The 14,940-nt window shown below is 43.1% G+C and overlaps 1 protein-coding gene across 1 annotated transcript; it reads left to right on the top strand.

The window, feature by feature from the left end:
- Nucleotides 1-461: 461 nt before the first annotated feature.
- Nucleotides 462-14,604, top strand: brsk1a (BR serine/threonine kinase 1a; the record flags this gene model as incomplete). Its single annotated transcript, XM_083994562.1, has 19 exons — nt 462-546; nt 705-799; nt 1,052-1,137; nt 1,521-1,661; nt 1,972-2,088; nt 2,274-2,307; nt 2,718-2,786; nt 2,912-3,058; nt 3,905-3,936; nt 4,077-4,241; nt 5,387-5,484; nt 6,224-6,374; nt 6,505-6,565; nt 8,260-8,536; nt 10,451-10,499; nt 10,615-10,738; nt 11,073-11,304; nt 13,642-13,731; nt 14,271-14,604. 19 exons carry the CDS (start codon nt 462-464, stop codon nt 14,468-14,470), a joined length of 2,253 nt encoding a protein of 750 aa, XP_083850688.1. The 3' UTR covers nt 14,471-14,604.
- Nucleotides 14,605-14,940: the final 336 nt, after the last annotated feature.

Here is a 14,940-nt window from a genome sequence, read left to right as displayed (position 1 = left end):
TTGTCATGGTTATCTTTATGGTCTGTATTTAACTTAACGCTTTAAAACAACCTAGCAACTTACTGTCATCTCAGTTTCTCTGCTTCAGTCTATCACTACAAGCTGTTTTTTTTTTCGTTAAATATAAATGTTATACATGTTTAACCGTGCTTCAGAGCAGACAGGCAAAGATACTAAGCTACGTTTAATAACCAGGTATAGATGAAGAATGATCATTTATCATCCAGATGTTGTGAATCAGCACCTGCTCGTATTTTCCTTTTCTTTCCATGTTCACCCAGTGACTTCAGAGTAGCAGTGCTACCACTGAAATAAAAACTAGTCTTTAGTCTTCAGTTGTGCACCATCTTGTATCAAGTATAATATCAAAGTAATTGCAATAATCACAGTGCAGTTGTAGTAGTAGTAGTTGTAGTAGTAGTAATAGTAGTAGTAGTGTATTAGCCTCCAGTCAGAGCAGTATGAGTAAGGAACTGTCTTTAAGTCAGTCAGCTCAATATGTTGGGCCCTATCGACTGGAAAAAACACTGGGGAAGGGACAGACAGGTGAGTACAACACATTTCCTTCTTGTTTTGAAATGATGATGCCTTCCTAAATTACTCGAATGATTTATTTTATGTAGAATTGAATATGACAGATGAAGCCATGTCTTTCTGTTTCTCACGCCTTCCTTTTGCCTCGCTTGCTCGCTCTTGTCTTTCAGGGCTGGTCAAGCTGGGGATCCACTGTATCACGGGTCAGAAGGTAGCCATCAAAATAGTCAACAGAGAGAAGCTGTCTGAGTCAGTCCTGATGAAGGTACAGTATGACGCTATTGAGGCTGGTTGCTCATGCTGACAATAACAATGCTAATTTTGTCTATGGCAACAACTGTGTTCTGCTGTATACAAGCTGCTCTATGCTATTTGCTATATTTAACTTCTCTATTAATGTATTGACTTCAGCTCTTTTGCTTGAAAAACAACACTGACCAGCTCTTGTGCTCTGCTTCAGCATCTTCACCTTTTTTCTCCTTCCTCTTCTTTGTATCCATGTCTTGTCTCTAACCAGGTTGAGAGGGAGATTGCCATTCTGAAACTGATTGAGCATCCGCATGTGTTGAAGCTGCATGATGTTTACGAGAATAACAAATATCTGTGAGTCCCCTTTGCATTCAAAGGAGCCCCCTAATTGGGCTCACTGCAGTTTACATCCTGTTTTCTCTTGATGAATACTGAACTCTGGAGTGGGATGGGTAGAAAAAATACTCTTAAGAACTATATCGGTCTACTCTCATCACTGTAACTCTCACTTTTCATGCATTTCATACAATTATACCAAAAAGGTTTTGATCTATCTTGAGGAAAATACTTGAAACAGCGGCTTGAGTAGATAGACAAGGTGGCTGACAGTGAGTAAACAGTAGGAGATAAATTCATCATGAATCGGTAGTATAACAGTGGAAGAGTGTGGGTTTTTTCTTCATTTTCCCCTTTGTCCTCCTGAAAGCTTGAGATCACACTGTTCTCTCTGTATGCAGGTACCTGGTACTGGAGCATGTGTCAGGAGGAGAGCTGTTTGACTACCTGGTGAAGAAGGGCCGACTGACTCCGAAAGAAGCCAGGAAGTTCTTCAGGCAGATCATCTCTGCTTTGGATTTCTGCCACAGTCATTCAATCTGGTTGGTTTCTGCGTTCGAATGTCTCTGGTCTGAAAAGAAAAGAAATTATTTTGCTCTTCCTGCCTTTGATTCTTAGCACTCTTCCTCAAACATCTGAGAATTGATGCAAAGGTTGTGGCAGAACAAGTCAGAAGTTCCTGCTTCCTTAGTCACTCATTTCAAAAATAAATCTTCAATAGACCATTTCTCTTCCCTCACTGTCTTGATCTTTGTAGACCCTTTAAATTCTTTCATTTTGTTTTTATATCAAGAGCATCAGCCAATATTCAAGTCCCCCCTTTTTCTTATTGTTTCTGTTGTGTTTGTGCAGTCACAGAGACCTGAAGCCAGAGAACTTGCTCCTGGATGAGAAAAACAACATCCGCATTGCTGACTTCGGCATGGCCTCCCTACAGGTGGGAGACAGTCTGTTAGAGACCAGCTGTGGGTGAGTACCAACGCTGTGCCTCCTGTAGGAACTGGGATGTAACAGAATAAAAAGTGAAACAGTTACTGTGCATATGTACAGAGTACCACTCACATGTTACATTATTATACTGCATTAATCTCACCCGGATTACTATCTAGACTTGTAAGCATAGTAATGTTGCCTTTTCCTTTTTTTCATTCCAGATCACCACATTATGCGTGCCCTGAAGTTATTCGGGTGAGAATCAAAATTAGCAAATGTCATTGATGAGTTTTTAATTTAGGAGCAAACACTAAGCTACATGAGCTAAAACAAAAGCATTTCTGTTTCAAACATTTGGACTATTAGGTTAGATCCATAAAATCAATATGTCTTAAAGGAAACGTATTATTGGTAAGTGGATCTTGAGGACACTCAGTATACGAGGAGATTATTCAGTTCTATCAATGAAAAAATGGTTTCACTCTACTGAGATTGACTAAATGCTGGATTAAAATGGATTACAGTGTTTCCTTTAGCAGATAATTCCTTTTAGAGATGAAAGATTGTATAGACTTTGATGAGCCTAAAATGATGTCATAGAATATAATCGATTAATGCTCATTTGTGTTTCCACAATGAATTGACGGGGATTCTGTGTTTTGCAGGGGGAGAAATATGATGGGCGGAGAGCAGATGTGTGGAGCTGTGGGGTCATCCTGTTTGCTCTCTTGGTGGTGAGTCTTTAAACTCTTGTTTTTACAATACAGTTTGGTTCCCTTTTTAAATACCCCCATGATGAGTGTTATTATTTTCTCACATCTGTTTTTCTGTCCTTCCCCTCCCTCCTCTTCTCCTGCAGGGTGCCCTGCCTTTTGACCATGACAATTTACGCCAGCTCCTGGAGAAGGTAAAGAGTGGGGTGTTCCACATGCCCCACTTCATCCCCCCGGACTGCCAGTCGCTGCTCAAGGGCATGATCGAGGTCAACCCCGAGAAGAGGCTCACGGTACGAGACTGTGCTCACACACATGGGGTCTGCTTCTGTACATGCTGCCAGATTTCCACTATAGTATTTTAATTCTCGTAGTTTACATGGATTAAAAATGATCTATGTCTATGTATTTATATTTTTATAATATAATTATTTATTCTTTTTTTCTGTGTGTGTATTTATTTTTATAGTTTTTTTTAACAGAAAAATAGATACATATTAGCAAAACTTGGTGGTGCTAAACAAAACAGTACAGGTTTTTTTTGACAGAGTTTTCTTTTGACATGAGACAAACAGGACATATATATATATATGTAATAAATGGCACAGCAACAGAATAGCACTAATCCAGTTTTTAGACATTAAATCGAGAAAAGGTTGCCAGATTTTAAAAAAGATTTCCTCTTTAGCAGATATACCAGTAATGTACCTAATTTTCTCCAAGTCTAATACATTTCCCAGTTCTCTCAACCACATTTCAAATGTAGGAGCCCTTTCAGATTTCCAAGACTGTAAAATTAGCTTTCTGGCTAACAATGTTGAAAAGGATAATTTATTTATTTTTATATTATGTGTATGTATATATGTGTATATTAATCTTAGGTGTCATGGAAGATTTTGGAAACAAATGAACGTTTCTTCTTAGTGTTGAATGATTTTCTATTACATTCTCCAAAACAACTAACATAGCAAAATTGTGATTTCTCATTTTTAATACGCAACCTCAAGAAGTGGTGAGGTGTCTTCTATGCCTGTGAAGAGATCTGGAGCGAAGTGTTTACGCAGCATAGCTTTGTGGCCATCTGGCTGTTAACAGACTGTAGTAGCTAATGGCCCCATCTGCCCTGTCACCCCTTACAGCTAGAGGCCATCCAGAAACACGCCTGGTATCAGTGAGTATACGTTGATGGCTGTTGAATGAACGATTTTTGGTTTCAAGTGATGTTGCGTCATATTTGTTTACATGCGTTACAGTCCTTTCATTCATGTGTGTGCTTCTTCGTTCTGTGCTGCGTGTGCCTCCGGCTCCCAGGGGCGGCCGCAACGAGCCGTGTCCTGAGCAGCCTCCTCCCAGGCGAGTGTGTGTGAGGCGAATCTTGTCCCTGACTGAGCTGGACCCAGATGTGTTGGACAGCATGCACTCGCTGGGTTGTTTCCGGGACCGAGTCAAGCTCACACGTGATTTGCAATGTGAAGAGTAAGCGTTTATTTATTCATTTTTTTCCCCCAACCACCAAAGAGTCTGACTGACTGGGAAAAAACATGTGCGTTACATGGCACAATAAACACACAACTCCATCACTTGTTATTGAGGTTATGGCAGTGTTTTTCAACCTTGGGGTCGGGACCCCACGTGGGGTTGCCTGGAATTCAAATGGGGTCGCCTGCAATGTCTAGTAATTGATAAAAAAAAAAAATTACTGATAAAAATGTTTTTTTTTAGTAATTATTATTCTTTTTAAAATGATGATTAAAAACACCACACACAGTCTTAAACAACTGTATTCTAAACTTTCACTTTCTCAAATTTAAATTGAGTTCAAATTAAGTGCAGCATATAAAAATATCAGAGCTGGCGCATCTTTATTGATGGGCTTGCCAGAAATTTGTGATGTCAAAATGGGGTCCTGCGCCAAAAAAGGTTGGGAACCACTGAGTTATGGTATATTATGACCAAAAAATGCATTATATTAGTGTTTTCTAAAGTGTTTGTCAACCTAGTTTACATTTTAGGAATAACAAAAATTTTAAAAAAATCTGTCCAGTGTCAATAATACAAATGCAACATCTATTTTGCAGCATCTTGATTTTTATTGATTTATTGATTACTGTGTATTGTGGACAGACATTTCAAGTGCTGTGTAAAAGCAGAGAAGGGGTACGGTTTCCTCTCCATCATGAAGCCAGCTTCACTTTTTGCTTGCAAGCTTGCAAAATGGTGAAGGAACTCGAAGTTGTATCCAAATTTAGGGACTAGATCCTCCAGAGGATAAGACCTGTGACAGCGTCCTGCCCAAAAAATATCGTCTAGCCTCGCAAATATCAAACTAATTGTGAAGTCAGGTGCTCCTTGTCAGCTTCTAAAGTAAAAAAAACAAAAAACAGAAGGGTTTATCACGGATAAAGATGAATTTGTGCTAAAAAAAAATCTGTGTTTGTCATTGTGTTATGATATATATGGAGTCTGTACCTGGCTATAAACACATAGAGTGAAAAAGTCCATGTATGTGGCCATTTTTTGAGGAGCACAGGTGATAACTCTGTTTAACCTGTGAAGCATTTATTCAAAAATGTAACATCTTCTCTTACAAGTGTCTTTCTTTTCTTGTTTGCCTCCCTCAGAGAAAACCAGGAGAAGATGATCTATTACCTACTGCTGGACAGGAAAGAGCGCTACCCCAGCTACGAGGACGAGGACTTGCCTCCGCGCAATGACGTAGGTCAGTCATTAGGGGGCAGGAGGAAGCTGCTTTTACTCAGCCTTCACATTCAGAGACGCAAATCTGGAGTGTGTGTCAGTGGGTCTGGTGTCATACACAGGTACTCATTACCTCTGCCAATTCATTTGAGGTTATTTGAGATTTTGAATGTTATTACGTCTTTTGATAAAATTATTTGCACTGCGAAGCCAGTCATTAGTCTGTGATCTCAACCTGTAGCAGTGAAACATGGAAGAGTATGGAAGACAGACAGAAGACTGTGTCCTCTTTTTTTTGGAAAATAATGTTAGATGGAAATTTCTGCAATATTTTACCATGAGTAAGTCTTTTGTTGTTTGCGATGCTCCTACCAGACGTTGCTGGACATCTGCAGAATTTCTCTATGGGACGAAACAGGGAGAGGGGCAGCCATTCTGCCTGTGCAAAAGAAGCTAAGTTTATCACAGTCACAGATGGCGCAGTGAGCGAAAAAAAAATCACTTTCGGCACGATCGTAGTCTTTAGAAGAGAAAATAAATACATAGTGACGGAGTGACACTGGGGAGAGGGATGATAAAGATGCAGTGTCATCTCTTACAAACTGAAACAAGCCGTCTCTTTGAGTGTGGTTTTATTTCTTTATTACAGTTACACAACATGTGTGTATATAAAGGTGATAGAAAATGGTCTCGAGCTTCAAACTGCTTGATTGGTGTGGTTAAATCCTGCTGACAACTTTTACGTTGGCGCTCCTCAGCAGACCCTCCACGAAAGCGCGTGGACTCTCCGATGCTGACGCGCCACGGACGCTGCCGCCCCGAGAGGAAAAGCCTGGAGGTGCTGAGTGTTACCGAACAGGGGTCTCCCACTCCGCCTCGCAGGGCCCTGGACACAGCTGCACACAGTCAGAGGTACACTGACTAGCCCATGTTTGCACACGTGAAGAACACACAATTTTAAAGGTCCCACACCAGGAATCCATCCAGTGTGATAGTTCTACTGTATTTTTTTGACAATTTGTTGACCTTGTCTCTTGGTCAGGTCTCGCTCAGTCAGTGGAGCCTCCACTGGTCTGTCCTCCAGCCCTCTCAGCAGTCCCAGGGTAAGGGCCTGTTGGCCAACTCTTAATAGACTCTACACACTGTTGCTGCTTTGATTATTTTCACTATCCTTGAACACAAGCATGCATTATAAAATGTTTGATTTCCAAAATAAATATGTATTATTTAATTCTCCATGTAAGATATCAGCTGTACAGTGTTTTCTATGTGTTTCTAGCATTTCCATGGTGACCCAGAGTGTTTGGACAATATAGTCAGTTGGGTGACAACAGTTTTGTAAACCACGTGGTCTGGCCAATAAGTTAATACTATCACTTAAAGAAAACAATATTCTTGTTCAAATTAATTATTCAACACTTTAAAATGAATAATGTTAAAGGGATAGTTCAACATTTTGGCAAATTGGCCCATTGCCATAATCCCTATAGTTTGAGGAGTAGGTTCGTTACCTTTAATTGTCCGTGCAAGCTGTTTTTAGAACGGCAGAGTTGTTGAATTGTGTATTTGATGAGTTTGATGAGGGAAACCAAGAAATCCCATTAGCGTACTCGGTAGCGTAGCTCTGAGCAGCTTGCGGCTCTGCTCCGCCGTTCTAAAAATAGCTTGCACCGACAAAACTATAGGGATTATGGCAGTGGGCCAATTTGCCAAAATGTTGAACTATCCCTTTAAGATAACTGTTTTCCTTTTTTGAAAATTAAAGCGATAAGACTAAATTATATGAACGTATGTCTCACCTTTTACATGTAATTTCGAATGTTTTACAAATATAATTCTACTGTAACCTACTTATATCAGTGTGCTGTGCTAATTATCGCATCATTCTTTGCCAGTATCAACTGGCCCTGCTTTAGGAAAACTCTAACTGCACTTCACAGCCCTCTGAGATCTCCATTAACCAAGCTCCTCCGTCATTTTTGCACATCATCACAGTAACAGTCCCTCAGAATAAATCACTGGCCCGACGGGAGGTCTGCGTGGCATTGGTCTTCTGTCTTCATATCACTTCTCTTCCTCACCATGCATGGACTAGTACAAACACAGAGACTTTAAATTACATTTTTTAAATGCTGTTTATGATTATTATAAGGATACAGTAACTCCTTCACTGCCACTGTCCTCTGTCACTACATTTTTAACCACAACTGTCACTAAACCCTCACTCACCTGAGATAAAAATGGCACATATAAAAGACTAAAGGCCTGGGATCATAGCTTTTGTTGTCAGCCTTAGTATAATTGCACTAGACACTTTCACTACTCATAAGTTGCACTCTTTAGTCATGAAGCATGATATTCATTTCCATCCTTTCTCCATGTTCCATCCCTTCTCTTTCTTGTTTTCCATCTCTCCCACCCCCTCCACAAACCCACTCCCCAGTCCTATCAAAGCCCCGTCTTCACTTTCAGCCAATCAGACGTCACCTCTGCCACCGCTACCCCCCTCACAAAGGAGCCCAAACAGGGAAGCGCCAGTACTCCTCGCTCAGCACGGGCTCATGACAAGCCCAAAGCTCCCCCCAACCCAAAGACCCAGACCCTGCCCACCAAGGGACCCGCCGACCGACCCCATCTGCAGCCCATCAAATCCCTGCCTCTGCACAACCCATCCTCCCGCTCACCCTCCCCTTCTCCGCTCCTGTCACCCATCCCCCGTTTCTTCTTCCCTTCGTCCTCTGTCCTAAAGTCAGTGACTAAGAGCTTCTACCCAAACTCTGCCCACTCTGTGCCGCAGGTAACCCCCCAGGGCTCTCCGTTGCCCACACCCTTGGGCACCCCTGTCCACCACCCTCACCACCCTTCCTCCACCCCGCCCTCCTCTTCCTCGTCCTCGTCCTCTTCTCGGGCGGAGGGAGGGGGAGGGGTGGGCTCGCTGTCGCTGACCCCGCCCTCCAGCCCCGGAGGGGGAAGCGGCATGGCGGCCAGCAGCTCCGCCCACTGGAGGACTCGCCTCAATTCTTTCAAGAACAACCTGCTGGGCTCACCCCGATTCCATCGTCGTAAGCTGCAAGGTGAGCGCCGTGTGTGTACTAGATCCAGGGCTCCAGACTCACTTTTTTACAAGGAGCACAGTGGCCCTTAGCTTAAAGGGATACGCCAACATTTTTTTTCGTGTCTTGCCTCACTCTCGAGTCCATGACAAGCCGATAGACACCATCCTTTCGACTGTGCGTGCAGTAACAAGGGATATAAAGCCGTATCGCCCATCCATTTTTATTTTATCTATTGTATCTGTTTATTGATTGTTTACTTATCTGCTTATTGGTTGTCTATTGTTCTATTGTCTTAAGTGTTTTTTTGAGCTCTCGCAAACCCTTTTCCAATGTGGTCTCCTTCCACAAATGGCAAATAAACTGACTCTGACTCTGACTCTGAATTAGCTTAGCTCAAACGCTGGAAGTGTATAGGTAGTGTTAGCCTGCCTCCTACCCAAGCCAAAATCAGCAGTCAGAAGCTGATTTCATTTTAGCTCTAAACTCTGTAAATATATCACCTTATCGACATTTCACACATGTTTAGGTGAGAAAGTAGCCGTTTAGATCAGCAGTGTGTCGTTAATTTGTCTAAATACCAGCTGTTTACAATTTTGTTCGGACAAATTCGGTGCTACTCAAGCTAGCCGTTGTGACCAATGCACTTCCGGTTACTTTGACAAAATAAAACACCCGTTGCCCTTTACATACAGAAAACCATGACGATAGAATTTGTGCTTTTACTTTGAAATAGGAAGCTAACCTACCCTCGATGTAGCTAGCTTGAACCAAAATAAACCGTCTTTGCTTGAAGCCTCCGTTTTGACCGATCTCGTCCCATTACCGGCATTTGACCGCTCAAGATGCCTTACCGGAGAGTTTTGTCAGCTCTGAGACGAAGATTGGCCCGCCGGTTTCCGTTTAGAGTTGCTGAAGAGTTTCTCTGATGACTTTAGTTGGAGGCAGGCTAACATTACCGATACACTTCCAGCGTTTGAGCTAAGCTAATTACGGGCGATACGGCTCTATCTCCCTTGTTACTGCACGCACAGTCGAAAGGATGGTATCTATCTGCTGGTCATGGACTCGGGAGTGAAGCAAGACACGAAAAAAAAAATGTTGGCGTATCCCTTTAAAATCTTTGAAATGCAAGCGATAATTTAAGGGCGCACACAAATCTTCACATTTCCTTTTCATTCATGATCCTCTTACACATTGGTCTGCCACCTGTAATGACAGATTCCAGATTCTTTGAGTCGCCGCTTCCATGTTTCACCACTGTTAAAGGGCATTTCCAGTCCTAATCAATGTTTACCTCAGATATCAGGTCACCTATGCTCAGTTCATTCCATACCATCCATACTCGCAATTGCAGCGTGTGGACGTTTATATTCGTTTTTGTTCAATAATCTATCGTTTTTTCAATGTTATATTAATGGGCTCCGGGCTAATTTTAAAAATGTTCTGTGGTTGCAAGTAACATCCTTTTGACCATCATTTAAATTTTGAAATTCGCGTTACAATTAAATTAAATCAAAATTTGGACTTACCACGGCTTCTGCATTGTTCCTTTCCGGGTCATCATAGGTGACCTGATATCTGAGGTAAAGATTGATTACGACTGGAAATGCCCTTTAAACAAAAAACTGCAAATTTACTGGTTGCACATGCGCAAGTAGATGAAAAATGCACAATCTGATATCACCAAGTAATCAACAGCCCAGGACTAACCCTAACCCTAACAGCGCTCCTGGGCTGTTAATTACTTGGTGATATCAGATCATGCATGAAAAATGTACTTGCACTTGACTGTTTTAGGGGCAAAATGTCCCCATCTAGGGGCAGTCTGGAGCCCTGCAATAATTGATTATATCCCAATGTTTTCCTCCAGCTTCCAAGTTCAAGCTCTATTACTGTGCAACGACTTTAATTTTAACTTATTTGTCTATTTAGTTCCTACATCAGAAGACATGTCCAGTCTCACACCAGAATCCAGCCCTGAGTAAGTCACAGTCCTTGTTTTCTCTGAATGAAGCTGTGTCTGTTCAGTGTATTCCTTGGTTGTGTGTATGTATTATTATTATATGTATTGTATTTTTATTTTGTCTGGCTCCCAGGCTGGCTAAGAAGTCGTGGTTTGGAAACTTCATCGGCTTGGAGAAAGAGGAGCAGATCTTTGTGGTCATCAGAGACAAACCTCTGAGTTCTGTCAAAGCCGACATCGTGCACGCCTTCCTGTCTGTGAGTATCTGATGTGGTCTGTCTTTCACACCTCTCACTATCACAGCACGTCTGTAGAACGCATGGCTCTCACCGGCAAGCGTAAGGTATTCACAATCACACGCACCGTCATACTGCTCTCATTGCTCTCATTATTTCACTTTTCTCTTTTATTTCAATCTTGCTCACTCGTGGCACGTTGATGGCTCACTTTGCTTTCACCAATGGCTCACTCTTTCTCTCTTCTCCTCACCCTCGCCCTTTGTCTCCCTATACTCACGTTGGCCCCCCGCACCTCTCCCGCCTCGTAAGTCTGTCGGTCTCTCTGCTTCTTCTCTGTCTCCCCACCACGCAGATCCCGTCGCTCAGTCACAGCGTCCTCTCCCAGACCAGCTTCCGGGCCGAGTACAAGTCCTCCGGCGGCCCTTCCGTCTTCCAGAAGCCCGTCAAGTTCCAGGTGGACATTGCTTTTTCAGAAGGCGAGAGGGACCGGGACCGGGACCGGGACAGGGAGAGGCCCGAGAGGGAGAGCAGGAGGGAGACGGGAATCTACAGCGTGACGTTCACCCTCATATCAGGCAAGTGCAGTGGACGCAGAGTCCCTTCAACTAGGAACTAGAGAAAACCTCTCAGAAAAAATAAAAGAAGTTTGGGTGTAGTTTTCCTAAAGTATAAAAGCAACAAGTTTGGTCTAAAAATATCACAGTTTTGGTTTCGACTGCCACAAATATCTTTCCTTTTGGAATGATACTTCATCATTGTAAAAGTGCGTTCACACTCGACCTTTTATTTTTGTCGCTGCCGACAAGTTTACATATTAAAGGTACAATATGTAAGAAATCTAAAGCAACTGGCCGTAAAATCCTCTTAAAGGGATAGTTCAACATTTTGGCAAATTGGCCCATTGCCATAATCGCTATAGTCATAGCAGTAGGTTCATTACCTTTAAAGAGCAACTAAACCCCTCAGTTTTGGATGACGTGCTCTAAGCTTGAAATTCAAAAAATGCCTTGATTATGGGCGGGACTCCAGGAGCACTCTCCGATCCCCCCTCCCCCCTGCGCCCCATTCATTCACACCCGCGAAATCACACAAAAGAGAAAAAAAAGTAATAAACACACATCGACACTTCTGCTAGCGCTAACGAGGTACTAACGAGCAACTCTAACAGCACTAGTAGCGCGGACACTACTAGGAGAGGACGCCAGAGCCGTGACACAGCATCTACAGCTGATCCGCCGGCTCGTTAGCTCGTTAACGGCTCGTTAGCACCGGCCGTACTAACGATTCCCATTCAGGCAGCTGTTAGCAGCCGTTAGCTGCAGCAGAGCAGCTAGAGTGCCTAGCAACCGTTAGCGGCAGGCAGCAGCCGGTGCTGATTGGTCGGGAAACTAGTGGCCGGTGACAAAAGCTGCCTCCAAAACGTCATCTGCCTCCATCTCAGCCATTAGAAAAATTTTATTGTAATAGCTGTGTTTTAGAGGGCAGTCACTCTACATTTTTACTACAAAATACACCAAATTGAAATATTTTGACTAAAATGTCAAAAGTTGGACCAGAATCAACCGACAACACTACCTTATACCCAAATATATTTGTTTTCAGCAGAAAAAAGTGGTTTAGGGGTTTAGTTCCTCTTTAATTGTTGGTGTAGGCTATTTTTAGAATGGCGGAGCGGAGCCGTGAACTGCTAAAAAAGGAATTTCTTGGTTTCCCTCATCAAACTCATCAAATACAAAATCCCAAAACTAAATACAGGGTAAATACAGAGTCTGCTTGATGAAAAACTGTCCCTGAACGCAACTCGCATCAGCGGTTTTGCATGAATTTACCTCTAAAACAACTCCGTCTCGTAGCGTTCCGTTATTATCTCATAGCGTGGTGACAGCGTTTTGGAGTTGTTGGGTTGTGTATTTGATGAGTTTGATGAGGGAAACCAAGAAATTCCTTTAGCCTCCATAGCATAGCCCTGCGCAGCCTGCCGCTCCGCTCTGCCGTTCTAAAAATAGCTTGCACCGACAATTAAAGGTAACAAACCTACTGCTATGACTATAGCAATTATGGCAATGGGCCAATTTGCCAAAATGTTGAACTATCCCTTTAATATGTCACAGAGACTCAGGAATAATGTTCATATAACATAATGAACTCACCAACAACAATAGTACAGCCAGAGTATTCGCATTAAAAATCTTTTTTTGCAGACTGCAAATCATATTTATGTTTTGAATTTACGTGTTGGCATGTTGCGCCACCTAGCCCTCTCTCCCAGTCACGGCGGCGTCAGTGGCATTTCAGCCTCCGGTCTGCTTCCACTGAGCTGCCGCTACGGCTGGGAGGAAAAACAAGGTCGCTGTGTTTTGAATTTGACTGCAGTAACCGCTTTTGGCCACATTCTTACATATGGTGCCTTTAAGTCAATGCAAATGAGCGAAAAATCGCTGAGGCTCCGAGCGACAGCGACCAGTGACGGAGCGAGAAATCGCTCTGTCGCTCGAGATGAGAAATCCCAACTCTCTGGCCATCAGTCGCTTGTCACTCAGTGCTGATTGGCTGCCGTAATCTACACGTAACTATGACAACTACTGAAATCATGGAAACGTAATACAACTCCGCCAGTCCGGCAGAGCAAAGCCGGCTTGACGTTGTACGACGCTTGTGGGACTACCACAACAGGTAAAAAGCAGCAGGTACAATGTCAGCCGTGCTGGACCAATACAAACGGGAAGAAAAGAGCGACTCCCAGCGAGGTGAAATTCACTGGAATCGCTTGAATGACGTCATCAGAGCGATCTGCCAAACTGACAGGCGACTGCAGCTGAGTGACAGGGTGATTTTTTTGGAGCGACATGAGTGACAGCGACAAAAATAAAAGGCCCGGTGTGAACGCACCTTTAGATGTCTTTGCTTCGACTCTTCCTCAGGTCCAAGTCGCAGGTTCAGACGAGTGGTGGAAACGATTCAAGCTCAGCTTCTCAGTTCCCATGATCAGCCCATGGTGCAAGCCCTAACTGGTGAGATTGCTTACACACACTTATGAACACACTGGCGTTTCCTCTGCATATTTGCACATGTCATCTTTCATTTAATGTTAAATAACCACCTGGCCCTTTCTTCTTTTCTGATGCTGGAAACTTCTTTTAGTATGCAGACGGGTAATGTTGACCAGTGTCCAAAACCAATGTATAGTATCTATAACCACATGAGTGTTCAGCTCTCTGCCTCTATGTGTATTTAATGTTTGATCCAAGCAATTTTTGATTTATTTCAAGCGGCAGTTTCTGTGGAATAAGAATTGATTTCCTATTGCTATGTGCTTGATGTCAGTTTATACAAAAAGACTAGGTTGTTTTATGTCCTAACAATATTTTTTTTGTCCCGAATCCCATCATTGATAGCGGCCAAAGGAGAGCAGCAGCTGCCACCTCAATTACAAAACTAATGACTTGTAAACAGAGAGGAAAACGACGGTGCTCATTTTTCAGGCTCAGTCGCCGTAAGAATGTGTGCGTTAAGAGTGACTTTCCTGTCCTGTCTCCTGATCCCTTCCCAGATGAGAAGAACGGCCGGCCCCACGGGACCCCCACCCGCCAAAACTCGAGGCGCTCCGAGGGTGGGGGCGACAGGTGCGAGTGGGGCGACCGAACAGATGGCGGAGGCATAGGAGGCAGCGGGGGAGTTCTGCAGCGCAGAGGCTCGGCGAAAGAGAGAACCCGACTGCTGTCCTCCAATGGAACCCAGTCCCAACCGTAGGATAGAAAGTGAGACCATGCAGCAGGATGCCTGAACTACACCAGAAAGAAGACCGTATAACTTCATCTCCAAGTATCCCTGCAAGCCATGAGCTACTCCTATTCTTCCTTGACTAAGTTATCGAAGGTGCTTGACCATAGCAAGGATTGAGCCCCCCCCCCTCTCATCATGCTTTTTTTTTTTTTCCAACTCTCAACACTCTCTTGATCTTTTGGATCACCAGGATTCCTACCATTAAACGAGAAAGAAGTATTAGGGAATTACCCTTTAATGAAGAAAAAAAAAATATGTGAATGAGCAGTTTGGTATCCATCATAGATACAGCTTCACAGATCAAACTAGGAATTTTGAAGTGCTAATGTGCATGCCAGTTAGCAAATCAGCCTGCTAAAGGATGCTGACATGATCAGATAGACTAGTCTACCATATCATTGTAATACAGTATCTGACACCAAAAAGAAACAATAGTC

Source organism: Trachurus trachurus, assembly GCF_905171665.1.
Source record: "Trachurus trachurus genome assembly, chromosome: 19".
NCBI lineage: Eukaryota > Metazoa > Chordata > Actinopteri > Carangiformes > Carangidae > Trachurus > Trachurus trachurus.
The sequence above is the reverse complement of the archived record's forward strand: the minus strand, read 5'-3'. Positions and strand labels throughout refer to the sequence as shown.